The 24605-nt window shown below is 41.1% G+C and overlaps 1 protein-coding gene across 5 annotated transcripts in view; it reads left to right on the forward strand.

The window, feature by feature from the left end:
• LOC134211882 (lachesin-like) overlaps nucleotides 1–24605 on the forward strand; it is a 137869-nt gene that overhangs the window by 83458 nt on the left and 29806 nt on the right. For all 5 annotated transcript variants that reach the window (XM_062689244.1, XM_062689243.1, XM_062689245.1 and 2 more), the window contains 5 exons: nucleotides 17819–17916; nucleotides 17983–18190; nucleotides 18374–18520; nucleotides 18608–18736; nucleotides 19471–19605. In XM_062689244.1, the coding sequence (XP_062545228.1) occupies nucleotides 17819–17916; nucleotides 17983–18190; nucleotides 18374–18520; nucleotides 18608–18736; nucleotides 19471–19605 (717 nt within the window). The remainder of the gene's footprint in view (nucleotides 1–17818; nucleotides 17917–17982; nucleotides 18191–18373; nucleotides 18521–18607; nucleotides 18737–19470; nucleotides 19606–24605) is intronic.

Raw genomic sequence — 24605 nt, forward strand, 5'->3', positions numbered from 1 at the left:
ATGAAGAGCTTGCCGAGCACACTTCAAAAAAGTTCATGAACCATTTATGGTACCTCTCTGAGCTGAATGTTTGCCTGGCTTTGTTCGATAATGATGTTGAAGATCGGGTTAAACGAGCAATGATAAAAAACCTGAAGAGAAAAAGTGCAGGGCGCAATCTTGTTAGAGCTAAAAAGTTCAAAGTCAACTCGCAAGAATATGTCACACAACGTTTACTAGAATATTTCACCATATTGCAAATTGATACCGATTTTATTTTCAACACGGACCCATCGGCCTGGGCAACAAATGAAGATTTTCGGCATGGTCAAGCTTGCTCGGCAAATTTATGTGTCACTAACGACAGCGCCGAGAGAGCCATCGCTCTATATGGACAATTTGACGGATTTGGTCCCAAAGATGAAACAGGTAAAAATGAGATGCTACTTTCATAAAAAAGCAAAACCACTGAAATTATAAAACCTGAATGAACTTATAATGAATAAATCGCATTGCCATATAGGGGGAATGACGGCTTTGGCAGGTTTTGTTCTATTATTGTTCTATTATTTATGACTGATTATGCTCAAATTTGGCCTAAACATTTTTTGCATATCAAAGAATATTGTGGCCAAATTTCATAAAATTTAGGACAAAAACGACAAAATCGACAAAAACCCCCCGCCAATAATAGAACAAAACCTGCCAAAGCCGTCTTTTCCCCTATGTACACAGGATTTTGTTTTTACACGATTTTTTTTCTCGCTCGTATTTTTGATCGTGTGACTTCAATTTACCACCAAACTCTTCGCAACATGTTTCAAAAAATCCAGAATAAATCGAAGAAAAATCACACGATAATTAATATGCGTTAAACATTTAGGATGAGTGGAAAATTGAGAAAATGTAAATCGCGTGAAAACAAAATCCAGTGTATTACTTTTTTAACCAAGAAGTTTATTTGTTTGGTAATCAAAAATATTGTTATTACCAGAACTATTAATATTGGATTTGATGGGTTTCTTGCTGTAAAATACAGAAGCTCAATTTTTTGCCCAAAGTCTTGCTTCACCAAAACATCAATAAATCAGCCCACATATAATTTTTTCAATATTTTTTATGGACAGTTGCTTCGTAAAAAATGCTATATTGAAGGTTGTTTGAAATGATCAAGAAAATTCTGTTTCCTCGTGCCAACGAATTTTATTGAAAAAACTACCTAAAAAAATTATTTTCTTCAACAATTAACACTCCTCCGACCGTGCCTCCCAAACAGTCGGAACGCTATTTTCAAATCCCTATATCTCAGCCGTTAATGAACCGATTTGAACAATTTAGGGACTCACAAATTTTCCCGTCTATCAAGATTTGTATGAGATGTTGAGACCTTCGATCGGACCAAAAATGACCTCTGTGGACCTCCAAACGTCGGAGCAAGTCGTGATTTTCATACAAATTGCGTGGTTGGTGCTCACCAGCTTGATGTTCATGCTTATATTAGTAAGATATTTCGAAATCCGTGAGATTTAGAAAGTTGCCGTCTTCTACAATCTTGTTCAGAAGTGTAAAACCATACTGTCGCAAATCATATTATTTCGGAACCCGTCCGCTAGGCGGCGCTAGTGTATATGGGAATACTCGTTGGGTCAAATATTTCGGAATACGAAAGATTTAGAAAGCTGTCGTCTTCTACAATTTTGTTCAGGAGGCCAAAACCATACTGTCGCCAGGGCTGTAAATATTCGGCAGCACTGGATGAAGGTGATGTTTTTTTATATCAATTTTTTATTTTCTTCCTGCTTTGAAATCAACCTCACATTCCCGGAGAGGCAGAAAAGTAAACAACAGAACTCACATCACCCACTGCGCCGCGAAGATGAAATTTACCACAGCAAAATGTACACATTCACCCAGCAAATTGAAAAAAATCACCACGCGTTTAAATGGGCCACTCACAGTCATACGGTAAGGCGCGAACTGAGCAGTCGGTCAGAGCGACTTGTGAGTGGCTGAATGCGAAATCGAAAGGCCGGTGTTGGAAATGATTTTTCGGCTGCACCCAGTCGCACTCACCACGGCGGCGATGAAGGCGACTGCAGATTATACTGAGATCCATGTTTTTCACTGCATTGACTGTGAAATATTTCTACCCTGACTGTCGCAGATCATATTATTTCTGAACTCGTCCGCTTGGCGGCGCTAGTGTATATGAGAAAGATCGCTGGGTCAAATATTTCGGAATCCGTAAGACTTAGAAAGCTGTCGTCTTTTACAATTTTATTCAGGAGGCCAAAACCATACTGTTGAAGATCATATTATTTCGGAACTCGTCCGCTTGGCGACGCTAGTGTATATGAGAATACTTGTTGAGTCAAATATTTTGGAATTCGCAAGATTTAAAAAGCTGTCGTCTTTTACCATTTTGTTCAGGAGGCCAAAACCATACTGTCGCACAGGTTGTCCTACGCTCAGGGAAAAAATTCTGCTCTTTGGTTTTACTCCATCTGAACGATTTTATAGTCATAACTGAGTAAGTTTAACTAAAAGAGAGATATTTGAATTTTCTAAATGTATATGTCAAAAAAAAATCACAACAGGAATTCCTCCGGAAGTTCCCCGAGTAGTTCCTTCGGAAGTTCCCCCAGGAATTCCTCCAAAAGCTCCTTCAGGAATTCCTCCAGAAGTTCCTTCAGAAATTCTTCCAGAAGTTCCCCGAGGAGTTCCTTCGGAAGTTCCCCAAGGAATTCCTCCAAAAGTTCCTTCAGGAATTCCTCCAGAAGTTCCTTCAGAAATTCCTCCGGAAGTTCCTCCGTAAGTTCCTATAGGAATTCCTCCGGAAGTTCCTCCAGGAATTCCTCCGGAAATTCCTTCAGGAATTCCTCCGGAAGTTCCTCCAGGAATTCCTCCGGAAGTTCCTCCAGGAATTCCTCCGGAAGTTCCTCCAGGAATTCCTGCGGAAGTTCCTCCAGGAATTCCTGCGGAAGTTTCTCCAGGAATTCCTGCGGAAGTTCCTCCAGGAATTCCTGCGGAAGTTCCTCCAGGAATTCCTGCGGAAGTTCCTCCAAGAATTCCTGCGGAAGTTCCTCCAGGAATTCCTGCGGAAGTTCCTCCAGGAATTCCTGCGGAAGTTCCTCCAGGAATTCCTGCGGAAGTTCCTCCAGGAATTCATGCGGAAGTTCCTCCAGGAATTCCTGCGGAAGTTCCTCCAGGAATTCCTCCGGAAGTTCCTCCAGGAATTCCTCCGGAAGTTCCTCCAGGAATTCCTCCGGAAGTTCCTCCAGGAATTCCTCCGGAAGTTCCTCCAGGAATTCCTCCGGAAGTTCCTCCAGGAATTCCTCCGGAAGTTCCTCCAGGAATTCCTCCGGAAGTTCCTCCAGGAATTCCTCCGGAAGTTCCTCCAGGAATTCCTCCGGAAGTTCCTCCAGGAATTCCTCCGGAAGTTCCTCCAGGAATTCCTCCGGAAGTTCCTCCAGGAATTCCTCCGAAGTTCCTCCAGGAATTCCTCCGGAAGTTCCTCCAGGAATTCCTCCGGAAGTTCCTCCAGGAATTCCTCCCGAAGTTCCTCCAGGAATTCCTCCCGAAGTTCCTCCAGGAATTCCTCCGGAAGTTCCTCCAGGAATTCCTTCGGAAGTTCCTCCAGGAATTCCTCCGGAAGTTCCTCCAGGAATTCCTCCGGAAGTTCTTCCAGGAATTCCTCCGGAAGTTCTTCCAGGAATTCCTCCGGAGTTCCTCCAGGAATTCCTCCGGAAGTTCCTCCAGGAATTCCTCCGGAAGTTCCTCCAGGAATTCCTCCGGAAGTTCCTCCAGGAATTCCTCCGGAAGTTCCTCCAGGAATTCCTCCAGAAGTTCCTCCAGGAATTCCATCCTCCAGGAATTCCTCCGGAAGTTCCTCCAGGAATTCCTCCGGAAGTTCCTCCGGAAGTTCCTCCGGAAGTTCCTCCAGGAATTCCTCCGGAAGTTCCTCCAGGAATTCCTCCGGAAGTTCCTCCAGGAATTCCTCCGGGAGTTCCTCCAGGAATTCCTCCGGGAGTTCCTCCAGGAATTCCTCCGGAAGTTCCTCCAGGAATTCCTCCGGAAGTTCTTCCAGGAATTCCTCCGGAAGTTCTTCCAGGAATTCCTCCGGAAGTTCCTCATGGAATTCCTCCGGAAATTCCTCCAGAAATTCCCCCGGAAGTTCCTCCAGGAATTCCCCCGGAAGTTCGTCCAGGAATTCCCCCGGAAGTTCCTCCAGGATTTCCCCCGGAAGTTCCTCCAGGAATTCCCCTGGAAGTTCCTCCAGGAATTCCTCCGGAAGTTCCTCCAGGAATTCCTCCGGAAGTTCCTCCAGGAATTCCTCCGGAAGTTCCTCCAGGAATTGCTCTGCAAATTCCTTCAGGAACTCCTCCGAAAGTTCCTCCAGGAATTCCTCCGAAATTCCCTCCAGGAATTCCTCCGGAAGTCCCTCCAGGAATTCCTCCGGAAGTTCCTCCAGGAATACCTCCGGAAGTTCCTCCGGAAGTTCCTCCAGGAATACCTCCGGAAGCTCCTCCAGGAATTCCTCTGGAAGCTCTTCCAGGAATTCCTCCGGAAGTTCCTCCAGGAATTCCTCCGGAAGTTCCTCCGGGAATTCCTTCGGAAGTTCCTCCGGAAGTTCCTCCGGGAATTTCTCCGGAAGTTCCTCCGTCCTTCATCCAGTAATTCCTTCAAAAGCTCACCCAGGAATGCCTCCAGAAGTTCATCCAGAAATTCCTCTGGAAGTGGTATGGCGCGGCAGCTACAGGTCTAGTCCAGTTTTGACCTACTGAACAAATTGAGCAAATTTCAACTTTCTAAGTTTCACGGTTCCCAAATTATCAAACCCAATGAGTATTCCCATATACACTAGCTCCGTGCAGCGATGCTGGAGCTTGGACCGATGCAGCTGCCGCTGCTAGTCGCTTGTACGGCTGTAGCGGTGGGAGTATTGGAATCGCACGACGGCGAGCCGGGATGGCTGGAAAGTTCACCTCGTTGATTACAGGAACACGGTTCTTCTTCGGAATGGTCCTGGTGGAAGCCTTCTTCCGGATTTCCAGGAACTTGGCTCGCTTTGGGCAGCCCTTTGTGGTGGCCCGATGTTTATCGCCACAGTTGGCGCACTTGGGATCGGCCACCTCCATTTTGTGGCACTCGTCAGTCGGATGGGGTTCGCCACACTTGTTGCAGCGCGGCTTCATGCGGCAGTTCCTGGTGCCGTGCCCGAAATTGAAGCAGTTGGTACATTGCGTGACATCGCGGTGCACTGTCCGATATCGCTGCCAGTTAGCGACGATGTAATTTATAACGCCAACCAGCTTCAGGTCCTGGATCAGGTAAAGCTGGTAGCGATATCTCCTCGCCTTTCTCGAGCTCTTTCTCCTTCATGGACTCTCCTTCCGTGGAGTCCTCGCAGCAAAGCCTTGAGCGGCTTCGTGCCGGGGTGGTCATGAGTGTAATACTTATACTTGTGGACCTCGAGGAACTCCACGACGGATTGATGATGGTCCTTGTTTGCCGGCATCACTTTCACGCCCTCGCTGCAGAGCCGAAAAGTACATGTCAGCCCCTTAGCGATCAGCTGGCGAATTTTTGGGCATAAATCCGGCGGATCGCCCTTCACAAACACGGGCGGGCACTTCTCCTTCCGCTCCGGTTGCACCTGCGGCAGCTGCGATTGCTGCTTCTTCCTCTTTTTTGGCGGATTGTCGGCGTCATCAAGCGGCAACGGCGAGAACACGTTGCTCTGCAAAAGCTGCTTGGAGGGCTTACCCGCGCCTCCAAGAGCAGTGCGCTTAGGCACTTTTCCAGCGACCGAATCGGCCACCGAGTCTTCCATGACGGGTCCGGGAGAAAATAACGCCAACGCGATGAAGCGAAAACGTAAACAGCGAACGAACGAGAAAAAACACTTGGAAAAAATGCGCGAGCAAAAAACACGTTCGTACGTGCTGCTGTCTCAAACTGGAATCGATCGGATCCCTTTGTTCTGTGTATCCCAGCGCCTTCTGGTGAAAATGTCATACGAAACATTGTTTCGTGTAACATGCTCGCAAGGTGGTGGTAGAGGAATTGAGCGATCGATTTTTAGGAAAATGTTCAAGCTGTTACGTCTGTTCGTCTGTGGTTTTAGCCTCCTGAACAAAATTGTAGAAGACGCCAGCTTTCTACATCTATCGGATTTCAAAATATTTGACCCAACGAGTATTCCCATATACACTAGCGCCGCCAAGCGGACGAGTTCCGAAATAATATGATCTGCGACAGTATGGTTCTGCACTCCTGAACAAGATTGTAGAAGATGACAGCTTTCCAAATCCTACAGATTCCGAAATATTTGACCCAACGGGCATTCCCATATACACTAGTGCCGTTAAGCGGAAGAGTTCCGAAATTATATTATCTTAGACAGTATGGTTTTACACTCCTGAACAAAATTGTAAGAAACGTCAGCTTTCTAAATCTTTCGGATTCCGAAAAATTTGACCCAACGAGCTTTCTCATATACACTATTGCCGCCAGGCGGACGAGTTCCGCCTCTTGAACAAAATTGTAGAAGACGTCAGCTTTCTAAATCTTTCGTATTCCGAAATATTTAACCCAACGAGTATTCGCATATACACTAGCGCTGCCAAACGGATGAGTCCGAAATAATATGATCTGCTACTGTATGGTTTTGGCCTCCTGAACTTAATTGTTAAAGACGGCAGCTTTCCAAATCTTACGGATTCCGAAATATTTGACCCAACGGGCATTCCCATATACACTAGCGCCGCTAAGCGGACGGGTTCCGAAATAATATGATCTTTGACAGTATGGTTTTACACTCCTGAACAAAATTGTAGAAGACGTCAGCTTTCTAAATCTTTCGTATTCAGAAATATTTGACCCAGCGATCTTTCTCATATACAGTAGCGCCGCCAAGCGGACGAGTTCCGAAATAATATGATCTGCGACAGTATGGTTTTACACTCCTGAACAAGATTGTAGAAGACGGCAGCTTTCTAATTCTTTCGTATTCCGAAATATTTGACCCAACGAGTATTCCTATATGCACTAGCACCGCCAAACGGACGAGTTCCGAAATAATATGATCTGCCACTGTATGGTTTTGGCCTCCTGAACTAAATTGTAGAAGACGTCAGCTTTCTAAATCTTTCGTATTCCGAAATATTTGACTCAGCGATCTTTGTCATATACACTAGCACCACCAAGCGGACGAGTTTCGAAATAATATGATCTGCGACAGTATGGTTCTACACTCCTGAACAAGATTGTAGAAGACGGCAGCTTTCCAAATCCTACAGATTCCGAAATATTTGACCCAACGAGTATTCCCATATACACTAGCGCCGCCTAGCGGACGGGTTCCGAAATAATATGATCTGCGACAGTATGGTTTTACACTTCTGAGAAAAATTGTAGAAGACGTCAGCTTTCTAATTCTTTCGTATTCCGAAATATTTGACCCAACGAGTATTCCCATATACACTAGCGCCGCCTAGCGGACGGGTTCCGAAATAATATGATCTGCGACAGTATGGTTTTGGCCTGCTGAACAAAATTTTAGAAGACGACAGCTTTCTAAATCTTTCGTATTCCGAAATATTTGACCCAACGAGTATTCCCATATACACTAGCGCCGCCTAGCGGACGGGTTCCGAAATAATATGATTTGCGACAGTATGGTTTTACACTTCTGAACAAGATTGTAGAAGACGGCAACTTTCTAAATCTCACGGATTTCGAAATATCTTACTAATATTAGCATGACCATCAAGCTGGTGAGCACCAACCACGCAATTTGTATGAAAATCACGACTTGCTCCGACGTTTGGAGGTCCACAGAGGTCATTTTTGGTCCGATCGGAGGTCTCAACATCTCAGACAAATCTTGATGGACGGGAAAATTTGTGAGTCCTGAAATTGTTCAAATCGGTTCACTAACGGCTGAGATATAGCGATTTGAAAATAGTGTCTTTCGAGGCATGGTCGTTCGTATAAGTAAAACCTATCACGGTCGGAGGAGTGTTAAAGAGCTATGTAGGTCCCGTTAACGCATTTTCCGAGTCAAATTGACCTGTAGAACTTTGGCTAATGTATATAAAAAAATCATTATTTTTAAAAGAATGAAAAGAAAATAATTTTGTTTAATATTTTTAGAGTCAAGGTCTTGGATTTTTTTCTGTAAAATAAAATTTTGATGCGACAACTTTAAAAAATTCGGATTTTCAAAACATTCTTCAACAAATCCGAGGAGGTTTTGATTTTTTTAAAATTTTAATATTTATTTTTCATTACCCCGTCCCCTTTGACATTTCCGGCATCAGTAGAACATAATTTTTATTAAATGTAACGGCCTTAGAGTAAAATCAGCAGTGATTCAAATCGTTTGGGGCTGTCAGTTGAAATATGAATCTGAAACATTAATTTTCCCAGCAGCTGTTCTAGATTCATTTTTTATACCAGTTAACTGTCAAACACTTAAAACTAGCATAACGATCAGTTCTATTTTCTGCAGATTTAAACCACCAATGAATCACGAGTTTCAAATATTGTGGTGTATGAATCAGAGCATTAGTGATTAATCATGGATTTAATCATGATTAATGAATAATGGGTTATTTATTCATTATTCATTAATCATAATCATACAAAAAATACAATTCAATCATTAATCTCTAATCATCAATCATAGATTTTTGCATTTAATCATTAATCACTAATCATATTCATGATTATTTTGAGTTTATTCATTAATCATTGCATGCATCGCTTTTATTCATTAATCTTTAATCATAATCATACATTTTAAAGGTAAAAAACATAATTTGGTCGAACGGTTACTTGATTATTGATCACTATGCAAATCGTTTGATTTGATTATTCATAATCATTAATCATTAATCATATCGATCGTTAATCATTAATCATACACATATTGTGTCAACATTTAATCACGATCAGTAATCATTAATCATACTTCAAACGTTTTATTCATTAATCATAATCGTTAATCATTGTCAAAAATTAATTGAATCATTAATCATAATCATTATTCATTTTCGAAAATGCATTAATCATTAATCATAATCTTTAATCATAGAGTTGAATGATTCAATCATAACAAATTTAATCATTCATTGGAAGCTTTATTCATTAACGCTCTGGTATGAATGCGTCATTTTATCTACTTGGAAGATAAACGAAAATCGTGACTGCTAGATGAAAACCTTTTTTTTTGTTTCATGACTTTTTCACAAATTCTTTGGTGCGTGGGATGCGCTGACTCTAGCAACCCTTTCATGCTATCTGCATATAGGCATTAGCTTACAGCGGCTAAACGTCCCGGATTATGTGGAACAGTTTACTTGCCTAGCATTTCCTGGTGCCCCGGAAACGTTCCGAATTCCATGATGAATCTGTAAAGCCGTTATTTCTGCAGCTCAGCAAAATAAAGAACAAATTTCCGTAAAAAACACGGTGATTTGCTGATTTTAGCAATAAAATGAAAGCTAGAACATGATATAACAATTCAATTGAGACTGCCTTGTTACTATTCAGTCGGTAGCTCTGAAGAGGTGATCGCCAGTGTAACCTAATTAATTTGACACAGAATCTTCCAAATACAGGTCGGGCTCGATTATCCGGAGTATCGATTTTAGTTTCACTCCGGATAATCAAATCCGCCAGATAATCGAATCACCATAAAAAAATTAAATCTGCAATTGAAAAACCTTTGTTTTATTTTACTTGCAGTGGTGTAGTCAAAAATTATTTAGAAAAAACTCTGAATAATCCACCTGCGGCATCGGTGACTTTCTGGTGTATTATGGAAAAATAGTATTTTTGCCATAACTTTTGAATCCATAGTCCGATCCAGCCAACTTTCAATATGAAATGATAAGACAGGATTTCCATTTGAATGCAACTTGTTGGTTGAGAATACGTGCAAAAATAATGGCTGGACTATTTACGCGCTTTTTGTACAATAAATAGTATTTTGGCCATTACTCATTTTATGCCAACAACTCGAATGCAGACCTTTATGATTATTGCTAAATATTAATTGTTAAAAGCAGCAGCACGTCCAAACTAACAACAAACTGCACTACGGAAAACGCACCGCAACGGCACGATTGTGACAGAAAACTGGTTCTGGTTATACAGAATTGTATAACTTAGTTAAATTTTGTGAAAGAATATATGTGTACGGGAAACCGCCAAATGTTAAACGGCTAATTTTGTCGCCTATTGTTGAACTCCCATAAGAAATGCACGTGCGTTCAACAATAGGCGAAGAAATTAGCCGTTCAACATTTGGCAAATGACCCTATAAAATATTGAGTAGAATTTGAATGGCTTCGTTCAGCAGCGCAGCCGATTTTTTTTTTATTTTATGGAAATTGGAATTATTAAAAATTAATTTCGAAATTCCGCGAAATTCCGTTTAATTTCGTTAAAAAACGATTTTTCAGTATATTTTTTTTAAATTTAACGGTACGAAACGAAATCAGAAAAACAGATTTCGCCATCTTGTTTGTTGGGACACCCTACTCCGGAATTTTCTCTAGGAATTTCTCCGGAAGATCATCTTCTCCCGGAGTTCTTTTGAACATTTCTCTGGAAATATCATCCATAATCATCCTGAAATATCTCCAAAGATTCCTCCGGGAATCGATCTGTCCCGTCAATATTATATTCTCAGTAAATTCTTTGACTTGTTTTAGGCCAACTTTCTCAAACAACGAGTTTTTGGAAGCCGATAGCTTTTTTACGTGTGAACCATACGAGAGAATGTTTCAAAATCTGAAGAATGCTAAACCAATCTTAAGAACAGAACTTTTTTGATTTTTAGTTTTAAGTTTTGAAAATAGTTGAAGGCGTTAAATACTATGAGTTGGAAATATTGACCATAAATAAACTGAAGAATCGAATTGAGCGAACAAAATTTTGTGACGAAAAAAATCATTTTTTATAAATACTCCAGAAATTTCTCCAGATGTTCCTACAGAGTTTTTGAAGAAACTTTAGAAGAAATTTTATTAGTAGAAGTATTGCATAGTTCATATGCAATTTCCAAAACAAAAAATTATGTTGAATTTACAAACAAATTCCAAATAAAACTAAAAAAAATCACATCACTAGGAAATTAAGTGGGTATTTCCTCAGGCGTTCCACTGTGGTCGGATATCATGAAATCATGGCATTAATAAATAAGGGTTCTTTCTAAAATAACGTAATTTGGTGATTTTGGACCCTCACTCTCCCCCTCGTAACACTTTTTGTATGAAAGGTTCAATTTTTCTGTATGGATCGTAACACTCGGCTTGACCCCCTCCCTCCTCCTACAGCGTTGCGTAATTTGTGAAAGGCCCCTAAATTCTCAGGGTCAACTCTTAGAAATTTGGTGTCTTCCACAAACTTGTCAGCTATAAGTTCATCGCGTTTCCAGAACTATATATTTTAAAATAATACTGCAAAATAACTAAAACGAAGCTTAAACGCGGCCCAGAACTTTGTTGAAGACAACATCATCTCATATCACGCTCATATACAATTCAGAAACAATTGTCATATTTTTCAAAAGATTAAATAGTTTTACATATTTCGAAACATCAAATTACGGATTCCACTATATCTAACCCAACGAGTATTACCATGTACACTAGCGCAGCAAATTGGATGAGTTCCGGAACAATGTGATCTGTGGTAGTTTCGTATTGAACCCTTGAACAAATTTGTGGAGAACAGCAATTTTCTAAATCTTATGGATTCCAAAATATCATACTGCCAGGTTTTTTTTATACGGTTTGGTTTTAGTCGTTTAAGACTTTCAGCGTCAATGAAACGCTAACCCCACGGAAAAATTCACAAAAAATCAATGAAAATTCAGGTGGTATTTAAGCAGCTGTGAAAGTTCGGGATAACCAAGAAATTAATGAATTAAACAGCGTAAAAAACCTGGGTGTACTTATATCACCATGAACATCAATCTGGTGAGCACCAACCACGCAATTTATATGAAAATCATGACTTGCTCCTACGTTTCAAGGTCCCGACAGGTCCTATCGGAGGTCTCAACGTCTCAGACAAATTTTGGAGGACGGGAAAATTTGTGAGATCCAAAATTGTTTAAATCGGTTCACTAACGTTCCTATTTTTTGGGAAGCTTAGTCGTTGGAGTGTTAATGGTAGGTTACACATTTCCCATGTTTCCACATAAAATATTCTATCCCTGGTTTTGAATGAAATTGGATGAGCCAAAAAGGGCATGCCTTGAAAGAATGAACGAACCCCATCAATCCCAAAATGATCAAACTATTATCATGTAAAGAAACTTTTCCAACTCGTCCGGCAAAGTTTCCTATTTTACTCATTTTACACACCCATTCGATCAAAATAAACCGGAAAATATTCCTACGTTCTATCTCTCAAATCATGACTCTTCACAAATGGAATCAATCTCTATTCAATCGAGTGAACAAAAAATACTCTAACCGTATGCTGATTTTTATCTCCAATACCTCGTTATAACTTTTCCCAAGCTTGATGGGAAAAATAAAGAACAAGTACGAAAACTCAAATGTTCAGTCATCCTTCCTTTGCCACGGCGAGTACCGCAGAATAAAAGAACCGGACCAGTTTCACCCATGTAAAAGCTGCAGGGTTGAAGCTACTTACGCGAACTTCTACCCTGCTTTGCCGCAGTCAAAGCTATGCGAAAAATATCAACGCCAAATACACCCTGGATGGAATCACTATCCCGACGACGATGGAACAAAACTTTCTCTATAACGTTAATTTGCATAACTTTCAACAGATTACGTGCTTAGTTTACGAAAATCTAGGTTAAAAACTTAATTGCTCTCTTTCTTTCGTTCGCCCCGGCGCGCTTGTTCGCAAAACCCGGGGTACGAGAGTATCATTTTTGCAAACTGATGAAGAGCTACTTACTTGAATCACAAACTACAACTAACCCGCAACACGAAAGACTGGAGCATGTACATGCGGGAACAAGGTACACGCGGCTCTTTTCGTCTGATAAAAACGCTGCCGCCATCATCTCCCCGGCAGGAAGTCAAAGATGAATGCACTTAGACGCTCTATTTAACATTCCCCTGGCAGCGTGCTGAGATTTCTGACTCAGTCGAACGGAAGAGGCAAAGAAGGAAAACTTTTCAATTTCGTACCAGCATGGTAAGAAACTCACCTTTGCACAAAAGAAGACGACACGAGGGATAATGCAGTGCACCACGTTTTCAATCTGGTGTAAATCCGTTAATATGCTAAGTTGAAGGTAAATTAGCTGCCGAAAGCAGATTTGCAATTATTAGTGGTGCATTGAATTCTTTAAATGCATGTTTTCGTGGGATAAGGTCCTGAATTTTAATACGAAAGCTTTCAATAAAGATTATAATCTTGTAATTCTTTGGTACTTATTCAGACGACCTAAATATGTGGTTTTCCATAAAAATTCGAATAGATTTTCCTTGAAAAATGCGAAAAAAAAACACCATGAACCGTGTTAAATTTTCGTGGAAATATTTAAGAAATGCCATGGATACTTGAAACATTTTTCGTGGAAATTCTAATGATTTGCAAATAGATTTTTTTAATTTCTCCCAGATTTTTTTTTATATTTCAAATGGAGAACTGAAGGATTTTTCGTTTCACTAAAAGTTATCTCCTAAATAGAATGGGAATTGGATCCACACTCTCCAGGACATGTATCTTACCGTCCGGCCATAAAACTCAAAATAGAGTACCGTCGTAGGGGGTGACAATGGGTAAAATAAGGGTGAGAATGGGTTACAGTTTCAAATACTTAGAATGCTTGTAGAATAGATTAAATGTATCTGAGGGCAAGAAAACTAATATAAGAGAGACCTTTTTGAACGATTTTGTTATCCGACCTCCCGGCTATCATTGAGAGCGATGACCCATTCTCAGAAGTTAAGGCCAGAAGTTAAAGCCAACATACCAGAAGTTAATTTCCAAAATACGTTTCAAAACTCACTCATCATTATATTTAATCTAGTATTTAATATAAAAGTTATTGCCAAAATATTAGGTTTCAAAAACTCACTCACTTTTCGAGCCCGATCAAATAGCAGTAGGCAAGGCTACGTTGTCGGTTGCAGTTCTATTCTGCTGTCACGTATTTTTCCATGAATAAATAAAAAAATGTGAATTCGTAACTAGTGATGCCTCAATATCATCAAGTATCATCGACAGATACAGATTGAAGATTTTCTCAAGTCACGCTTCTTTGGTTCAGGAATACTTCATAAAGAAGAGGCAGAGCAACTTCTATGTTCATGTGAGTGAAAGTTTTGCATTTGCTTTTATTTATCTTATTTTTTCTGTATTCGATCTACATCACGATCCAATTTTGCCACATTTTCTTGGTACAAAATATTATACTCAAAACAACTAATGCTTTTCATCGTCTGTTTCCAATTATGCATTATTTCAAGAATTTGAAAGTCTTGAAAGAAAAAATCTTTTGGAAGTCTAAACGACAGTCAAAAACTTGCACCGTATATACATTTTCCAGCGCTTTTATAATTGTGCTGTTTTTACTTTTCTATAGAACTTTTCTCCATACATTTTATGATGAGCGGGAAAGGCATTATCACCGCTAGGTGGATTATTTTGGGATAAAATCATTTTCTTTTATTTTTCCATCCATCTTCCTTCTTCCATCTATCTCCTATTTATTTTCTTCTTTTTTTCTTCATTCTACCCTTTTTAACATATTGTCTTTCTTCTTCTATCATCTATATTCTTCAAAAAATAAATCTAATTCTTTCCTATTTTCTCTCATTTCCTTTCTTGTTTCTTATTCCATTTTTCTTCTTCTTCTTATTTTTCCTACATTCTTTCTACTTCGTTCTTCATTCTCCCTTCTTCCATCTTCTTTTCTTCTGCTTACTTCTTCCTTCTCCCGTTTTCTTTCTTTCTTCTTCCTTCTACTTTTCTCCTTATTGCCTCTTATTCCTACCTTCTTCCTTATTCCTTCTAAAATCTTCTTTCCTCCTTCTTCCTTTCTATTTCTTTTTTATTTCTTCTTTTCTCCTTCTTCCTCCATCTTTCTTACTCCTTCCTCCTTCTTCTTCTCTTTTCTTCCATCTTCGTTCCCCTTCTTCTTTCTTCTTCCTTGGTCCTTCTCCGGTTTTCCTTCTTATTTCTTTCTTTTCCTTTTTTGTTATTTCTTCTTGCATCTTTAATCCACCTCACTCCTTCCTTTCTTTTACAGCTTCTTAATTCTTCCCTTTTCTTTCGTCTTTCTCCTTCTTTCTTCTTCTTTCTTCCTTCTTCTTTCTTCCTTCTTCCTTACTACTTCTTCCATGTTATTTCTTTTTTTTTTCATTTATTCTGATTTGATCCATCTTCCTCTTTCCATTTTCCTCATCGCTTCTTAGATCTTCCTCTCAATTTCTTCCTATCCTTCTTTCATCTTACTTTCGGTATTCCTTTTTTCTAATTCTTATTCCTCCTTGTTCCTCCTTACATACTTCGTCTTGCTTATTATTCTTTATTTCTCAATTGTCATTCTTTCTTTTTCCTTTTTCTTTTTTATTATTCTTTTGGCCTTCCCCTTTTTACTTATTTCATTCTTCATCCTTATTTCTTCCTTTATCATTCTTGCATCTTTATACAACATTCATCCTTCTTATTTCTGCCTTCTGCCTCCTTCTTCCTACCTTCTTCCATCATCCTTCTTCTTCCACTTCTTTGTACATTTATTCTTATTCCTTCTCCTTCTTTCTTCTTCCTTCTATTTTTCGTTTCTTCTGCCTCTCTTCTTTTTTCTTGCTTTCTTGTTCTTTCCTTTTCCCTTCCTCCTTCGGTTTTCCTCCTTTTTATTCTTCCTTTTTCTTCTTTGTTTTCTTCTTTCTTTTTACTATCGAGAGAATTTTGAATGATGTCTGGTGATAGTTGAAAAGTTTCTTTTCTTGTGGAAACTCTATTGAAATCGAGAAAATTAAAAAAAAGGTTTTTGGGCATAAAAATAGTATTTTTGCCATGACTTCTGGTCCCATAGTTGGATCTGGCCAATTTTTAATAGCAAAGAGTGGGACAGGATTCCATGTCGAATGGAAACTGTTGCAAGAAATTCGGACAATGTTAAGTTCCAAAAAGTGTGTCTACAAAATTTGTACAAATACACACTTACACACACACTTACACACACACGTACATACGCACATACAGATATCACCTCAGTTCGTCGAGCTGAGTCAGTTGGCACATAAGCCCTTCTCACTGCTCATTTTCCCTTTTCTCACTTCTCATTTCTTACTTCTCACTTTACGTTTCTCACTTTTCACTTTTCATTTTTAACTTCTCATTTTTTACCAGGGCTGACAATTGCCGTTCTCGTCGTATGAAGAAATCGAAAAAAAAAATAGTATTCGTCATAGCATTGCTTTTCGTTTTCTTCGCGCAACATGCCTACCACGGCGATAGTCGCGCAACCAAAAGTTATGACGATTTCTGTCGTCACTTCTTCACATAATTGTTTGTTCGTTATTATAGACGGACTGGCAAAGATTACAAAACGTGGTGGAATTAATTGGAAAGTACTATTACAATTTTAATTTTATTAAAAATTAGTGTAAACTAAAAGTATCATATGTCTTCAAAAATAAAAGTACAACCCTGTTGGGATGGTCAACGGGTATGATAACAAACAGTTTAAAAAAATCGAGCTCTGCAAGGACTAGGGTCATGCATTGACCATTTTGGAAAATCCTCCAGAAGACCTCAAGTAGTGGTCACTCAAGTTGCTCTTACGGATGTTCCGTAAGATCTGATGATGCATAAGAATAGGTTATGGAAATTATTTGTTGAGCACTTTTACGCATATTTCAGTTTTTCTGTGGGACCTCCGGTGGCCATTCAAGTTCAGAAGTATGAAACACGACAAACCTGCCGAATAACAAAACAGAATAAAACGGATGCGTCGTGAATTGAACACTTTACGATATATGGTCCATGAGTCGGCCTCAGAATCTTTGTGCCTTCAAAACTGATTACTGGGAATCAGAAAACCATACAGTCCATACAGTCAATTTGATTCCAGAAGATGGCAGACTATGTGGAAAACAATACTGAGGACCGAAGACATGTGTTTTGAGGAGGAGAATATTTATGAAATAAGCAACCCGTCTAGCGTACTGGGAGGTGTGGATAGTGAATATTTTTCCTAGTTCATAAATATTTCCCTCCCCAAAACACATGTTATCGATTCTCTGTATCGTTTTCTACATCGTAAAAAGTAAGACGAAAGTCGATAACTAAAACTTTCCAAGAATGGTTCGAAAATGATCTTTTGGGAGCAAATTGAAGTATCCGTCGTTAGGCGTAAGCAGCCTATCATCGCATATTAGTCGCATCTTTGCTGGATTTCCTATTTATATGGGACAAATAAGCGATTGTGGGCAGTAAGTACGTTAGACATTATGAACGTCAAGAATAATGGACGTTGAGTCTAATCCTAACGTCCTTTATGCATAATGTTCATTATGCCAAATGGTATGGAAGTTCAAAAATAACTAATTTTCCGTAAATTTTAGCATTTATTATAGATATCGTATGAAGGATATTAACGTTTTACCGCAAAACTCTAAAACCAAAGTATTTAGGTATTAGAATCAATTCAAATTCGATCAACATGTCACTAACACCCCTCTGCTTCTAACCCCCTCAATTGAATTTTTTGCCCGCTAATGAACTATTCGTCACTTTTTTAAGGCTAAACATGAAGGCAATAATATGTTTCACTGTGTAATCGTTCAACAACATAAATGAATCTATTCCTTTGTTTAAATTTCAGATCTACCAAAATTCGGTGAGCCAATCCAAAACCTAACGGTGGCCGTTGGCAGAGAGGCGGTGCTGATTTGCGTGATTGATAACCTTCAAACGTATAAGGTGAGAACTGCTTCCCCCCATACAGGAAATCGATGCTCGATGATTATTTAACTCGTTGTCATGCAGGTTGCCTGGCTCCGGGTGGACACCCAAACGATTTTAACGATACAAACGCACGTGATCACCAAGAATCACCGAATGACGATTACGCACGTAGAAGGTCGCAAATGGGTGCTCCGAATAAAGGACGTCAAAGAATCCGACAAGGGATGGTACATGTGCCAGGTTAACACCGACCCGATGCGGAATCAAATTGGCTTCCTGAATGTTGTCGGTAAGGACACTCTTCAACTTTTTTTTGTCTATCTTGCTTTACTGCTGATAATTTCCAAAATTGAACGTTCTACCAAACAATCTTTCGGTTCGCATGCTGAACACTGTTTGTATAACAAAACAAAAAAAAACATATCGTCACCCGTAGAAAAACGTGTTTATTCATAGCGCTGTTTGCTTACAGTGCCTCCGAACATCCTGGACTATCCCACCAGCACGGACATGGTGGTACGAGAAGGCAGCAACGTGACGCTGAAATGTGCAGCATCAGGATCCCCCCAGCCGGTTATTATGTGGCGCAGGGAGGGTAACGAGCCAATTAGTTCGGATGGTAATTTGAAACAAAAAAAAATCACATCCATCATGTTTGAACCATTATTCAGTCAGTGCCTTTCTGCATCATTTTTCGTTGCAACAGCTTCCAGTCATAACACATCAACGTTTTCCATTCCACGGGTGAACCGGCTAGACATGGGAGCATATTTGTGTATCGCTTCCAACGGGATTCCGCCATCAGTCAGCAAACGTGTTATGTTGATAGTGCACTGTGAGTACATGAAACAACTTTTGCTTTTTAAATATTTACTTTGGAAGACACCAGAGCAACAACAAGCACTATTATGTTAATTAAATTGCTCATTGTATAATTTGATTCGAGTAAATCGATGATTTATAGTGGTTTGGGCAGTAAACGGGTATGTCACATTGGGTTAGTCGCCACTAGAGAATGAATGGACACTAGAGTACAAAAGTGCTTGATCCAAATTAAATTCAAATGGTGAGTAGTCAAACATAATAGAAGTATATGTTAATCGTGGATAGCCCCACCAAGTAAGCAATACCTAAAACCCAACGGAGGCAACCGTAGAAATATGTAGAATGAAAACGCTGAAACGTATTTTGCGGGTGATTATTTAAACTACAAGTACGAACACACATTTATCCTGTACTAGAGATTTCTACAGAAATAAGTTTGCTACTTCCATGCGTTAATTTGATTGCTTGAACATTCACTTTTATTCCTAAAGCAAAACACCTCAGCTCAATGTGACAAATCATAAACTTACGCGGTGTTGGTTTTCTACAGCAAAGAATAACGTCGTCTGGCAACATGATAAAACGAATTAAGCAAAAGTTCACTGTAATTGTTGGAAAACCTTAACCGTAACCAACCGAATATTTACTCGCTTTTGTGGCACGATTGTAAATTTATGTCTACGACTTGTTATCCTAATGTTTAAACAATTCCTTTTCGTTTGTTGTCCATTTTTCATATCCCAGTTGCTCCCATGATCTGGATACAGGACCAGCTAGTAGGGGCAGCTCTGGGTCAGCGTCTCACCCTGGAATGCAACTCGGAAGCCTTCCCCAGATCAATCAACTATTGGATGAAGAACGACACAATCATAACTCAAGGTAAGCCAAAGGACAACATCGAACCCTTGACAAACATTATCCCATATACGACCCGAGCAACCATCATCCACACATCGGTGTGGAAGTCACGCAGGCATCAGAGCGATTTCAACGAGGCGTAGAATTTGATCTCTTCCTACCAGGGCCGGACTTGCCTGGCTGATAAATTGCGGCAATTATTGGCGCCACTGAATATTTTTTCACCTTTTAACGGCAATGGTAATAATTTGCACAGTCACATTCCAATCAAAGATATACTTTTTTATTAAAACCGTTAATTCAATTTGTACTTCAAATGTACGTTTTGACAATAATGTATATTCACTGACCGGAGCATATAAAAACGCTGCAAAAGTAGTGTCCTTAAGATAAACAAATAATGTTATTTTGATATATCCTAAGTTGCTATAATCTGGAAAACTAGAAATGAAAAATGTATTTTTCCGTCTACAGTTTAAGTTTCGCAAAGCAGTAATTTGAGGACCTCCACCAACACTTTTTAGAATTCCGTGGGGAAACAATGGATATTTATGAATTCCTGAAGAATTTAGAAAGTTGATCTTTTTACTTATTTCTATTGCATGTACTGTGACAGGTATGAATAATTAAGGTTATTCCTGGAAAAAGGCTTCGGGGAGTCGAAACAAAGCTATTCTACAATTTCGGACGCTGCTTTTAGAGACACATTATAGAAAAGTTTAACAAATAACAATTTCTTTCAGTGTTATCAGGCTTTTTTCTACTGCAAATTTCGAACGATTCTAAATCAATTTTGCTGATAAATTTTGACCTATCAACCGTTTAACAAAGTTAAATACGAAGCAATGCAGGTGCACACACTCATTTGATTCCTAGTATATCAGCAATTTTCGGACCTTTTGCCGAGACTCATATAGTCGAGCTCTCAGCAATTATACTTTTCGCTGAGATTTCTGTCAAAGTGGCGTTTCATTGCCAAAATCCAGCAAATAATTTACTGAAAATCAGCTAACAAACTTAATTGTTGCCGAAATATCAGTTCTTTATTTGGTGAGTACCTCGTTGGCTGTGCGAACTGAACTGAGTATTTAGCAACGACAGCTACCCAATTCACGACAACAAAATCATCATAAGAGTTTGAAATGCTTTGGTTGGCCAGAAATAGGAGTACATAGACCGACTATTGAAAAGTTTGATGCCCACCGACTTACCAATGAAAGAGGCCGACAATTGATTACACCGCCATACTCACCTACTTCCAGCATAGCTTTCCTGATCGGTACACCTGAAGATCTTCACTGCAGGCAAATCACAAATCGACCACGTTCTGATTGACGGACGGCACTTCTCTGACATTATTAACGTCAGGCTTTATCGTGGCGCTAACCAGTTACGGGCAGCAGGGATTATGTCCAAGGGCTTGACGATCCCCCTAGAAGCATTTATGTTCCAAATGGATTACTACAACTCATATGTGACCCGATTTAGCCACAATGAAGTTGCTGCAACCATTTTTGTCTGACTCGTGCTGCTCGGGCCCTCCCCACGTCATCTGCGAGTTGTGGGGCTTGCCTAGGATGTGATGAGGTTTGACAGTGGGCTGTTAAACCTCCATAAAAAGCTGCATGCAAAGCTGTATCCGCAAGTAGGCCCCTCCAAAGCGACCGTGTGCCGCTCAAAGCGCACTGGAAAAGTCCTGGTGTTAGGTGGGACGCTAAACAGCCCTGACACGACGGCCCTCCGACGAGACAGGAGGTTTGCGCAGGCCCAATAAGCCGCCTGGAAAACCAATAATTACGAACAATATAAGAGATAATGCGACTCGATATAATCGGCAAAGACCTAGGCGACGAATAAAGGATCACGATTGGAAGCTTGGAACATGGAACTGCAAGTCGCTAGGTTTCGCAGGTTGCGACAGGATGATCTACGATGAATTACATCCCCGCAACTTCGACGTCGTGGCGCTGCAGGAGATTTGTTGGACAGGACAGAAAGTGTGGAAAAGCGGGCATCGAGCGGCTACCTTCTACCAAAGCTGTGGCACCACCAACGAGCTGGGAACCGGCTTCATAGTGCTGGGTAAGATGCGCCAACGCGTGATTGGGTGGCAGCCAATCAACGCAAGGATGTGCAAGCTGAGGATTAAAGGCCGTTTCTTCAACTATAGCATCATCAACGTGCACTGCCCACACGAAGGGAGACCCGACGACGAGAAAGAAGCGTTCTACGCACAGCTGGAGCAGACATACGATGGATGCCCACTGCGGGACGTTAAAATCGTCATCGGCGACATGAACGCACAGGTAGGAAGGGAGGAAATGTATAGACCGGTCATCGGACCGGATAGTCTGCACACGGTATCGAATGACAACGGCCAACGATGCATAAACTTGGCAGCCTCCCGCGGAATGGTAGTCCGAAGCACCATCTTTCCCCGCAAAAATATCCACAAGGCCACATGGAGATCACCTAACCAAGAAACGGAAAACCAAATCGACCACGTTCTAATCGACGGTAAATTCTTCTCCGACATCACGAACGTACGCACTTACCGCAGTGCGAATATTGAATCCGACCACTACCTCGTAGCAGTATGCCTGCGCTCAAAACTCTCGACGGTGTACAACACGCGTCGAAGTCGGACGCCGCGGCTTAATATTGGGCGGCTACAAGACGGTAGATTAGCCCAAGAATACGCGCAGCAACTGGAAGTGGCACTCCCAACGGAAGAGCAGCTAGGCGCAGCGACTCTTGAAGATGGCTGGAGAGATATTCGATCCGCCATTGGTAGCACCGCAACCGCTGCACTTGGCACGGTGCCCCCGGATCAGAGAAACGACTGGTATGACGGCGAATGTGAGCAGTAAGTAAAAGAGAAGAATGCAGCATGGGTGAGATTGCTGCAATACCGCACGAGGGCGAACGAGGCATGATATAAACAGGCGCGGAGCAGACAAAACTCCATTTTCCGGAGGAAACAGCGTCAGCAGGAAGATCGAGACCGTGAAGAGACGGGGCAACTGTACCGCGCTAATAACACACGAAAGTTCTATGATAAGTTAAACCGTTCACGTAAGGGCCACGTGCCACAGCCTGATATGTGTAAGGACATAAACGGGAACCTTCTTACGAACGAGCGTGAGGTGATCCAAAGGTGGCGGCAGCACTACGAAGAACACCTGAATGGCGATGTGGCAGACGAAGATGGCGGTATGGTGATGGACCTGGAAGAACGCGCGCAGGACATAATCTTACCGGCCCCGAAATCCAGGAGGAGATTGGCCGGTTAGAAAGTTAGAAAGTTATGAACAAATTAGTCAAATGACATGCAGATGACATTTTACAAGCCTGGTAGCAACTACCGCGCAATCACATTGTTGAACGCCGCCTACAAGGTACTCTCCCAAATTTTATGCCGTCGACTAGCACCAACTGCAAGGGAGTTCGTGGGGAAATACCAGGCGGGTTTTATGGGCGAACGCTCCACCACGGACCAGGTGTTCGCCATTCGCAAAGTACTGCAGAAATGCCGCGAATACAACGTGCCCACACATCATCTATTCATCGACTTCAAAGCCGCATATGATACAATCGATCGATCGGGACCAGCAATGGCAGCTAATGCACGAACACGGATTTTCGGATAAACTGACACGGTTGATCAAAGCGACGATGGATAGGGTGATGTGCGTAGTTCGAGTATCAGGGGCATTCTCGAGTCCCTTCGAAACCCGTAGAGGGTTACGGCAAGGTGATGGTTTTTCGTGTCTGCTGTTCAACATCGCTTTGGAGGGGGTAACACGAAGAGCAGTGATTAACACGAGTGGTACAATTTTCAATAAGTCCGTCCAGCTATTTGGCTTCGCCGACGACATAGATATTATGGCACGTAACTTTGAGAAGATGGAGAAAGCCTACATCAGACTGAAGAGGGAAGCTAAGCGGATCGGACTAGTCATCAACACGTCGAAGACGAAGTACATGATAGGAAGAGGTTCAAGAGAAGACAATGTAAGCCACCCACGGCGAGTTTGCATCAGGGTGGTAGAAGAATTTGTGTACTTGGGCGCACTGGTGACTGCCGAAAATGACACCAGCAGAGAAATTCGGAGACGCATAGTGGCTGGAAATCGTACGTATTTTGGACTCCGCAAGAAGCTCCGATCGAATAGAGTTCGCCGCCGTACCAAACTGACAATCTACAAAACGCTCATTAGACCGGTAGTCCTCTACGGATACGAGACCTGGACGATGCTCGTGGAGGACCAACGCGCACTTGGAGTTTTCGAAAGGAAAGTGCTGCGTACCATCTATGGTGGGGTGCAGATGACGGACGGTACATGGAGGAGGCGAATGAACCACGAGTTGCATGGGCTGCTGGGAGAACCATCCATCGTTCACACTGCGAAAATCGGACGACTGCGGTGGGCCGGGCACGTAGCTAGAATGTCAGACAGTAACCCGGTGAAAATGGTTCTCGACAACGATCCAACGGGCACAAGAAGGTGAGGAGCGCAGCGGGCAAGGTGGATCGATCAGGTGGAAGATGACTTGCGGACCCTCCGTAGACTGCGTGGTTGGCGACGTGTAGCCATGAACCGAGCCGAATGAAGAAGACTTTTATATACCGCACAGGCCACTTCGGCCTTAGTCTGAATAAATAAAAAAATAATAACCAGTACCGGTAGTTCTCGTGATTGTCATGTAAAAGCGAAAACAGTTGCATTTTCATTTTCAAGAGACCAAATGAAAATGTAGCCTTCTTCCGGTCACCTGTCACATTACAAGCAATCATGATGGGAATGTTGCTTTGTTTTGAAATCTAAATTTCTAAATAGTTTTAATAGATCTGTACAAATAATAATGACCAATCGATAAAATGATTGTAATGTTTTTGATTTTCGAGTTAGAAGTAACATTATTGAAGAAGAAACAGCTTGTTTACAATAGTTTGATGCGCTTTCATGAAATAAAAGTCCGTGAAAATTTGGCAGAATTCCTTTCATTGTTTATGTTTT

This window comes from Armigeres subalbatus, chromosome 2 (genome assembly GCF_024139115.2).
Source record: "Armigeres subalbatus isolate Guangzhou_Male chromosome 2, GZ_Asu_2, whole genome shotgun sequence".
Taxonomy (NCBI): Eukaryota; Metazoa; Arthropoda; class Insecta; order Diptera; family Culicidae; genus Armigeres; species Armigeres subalbatus.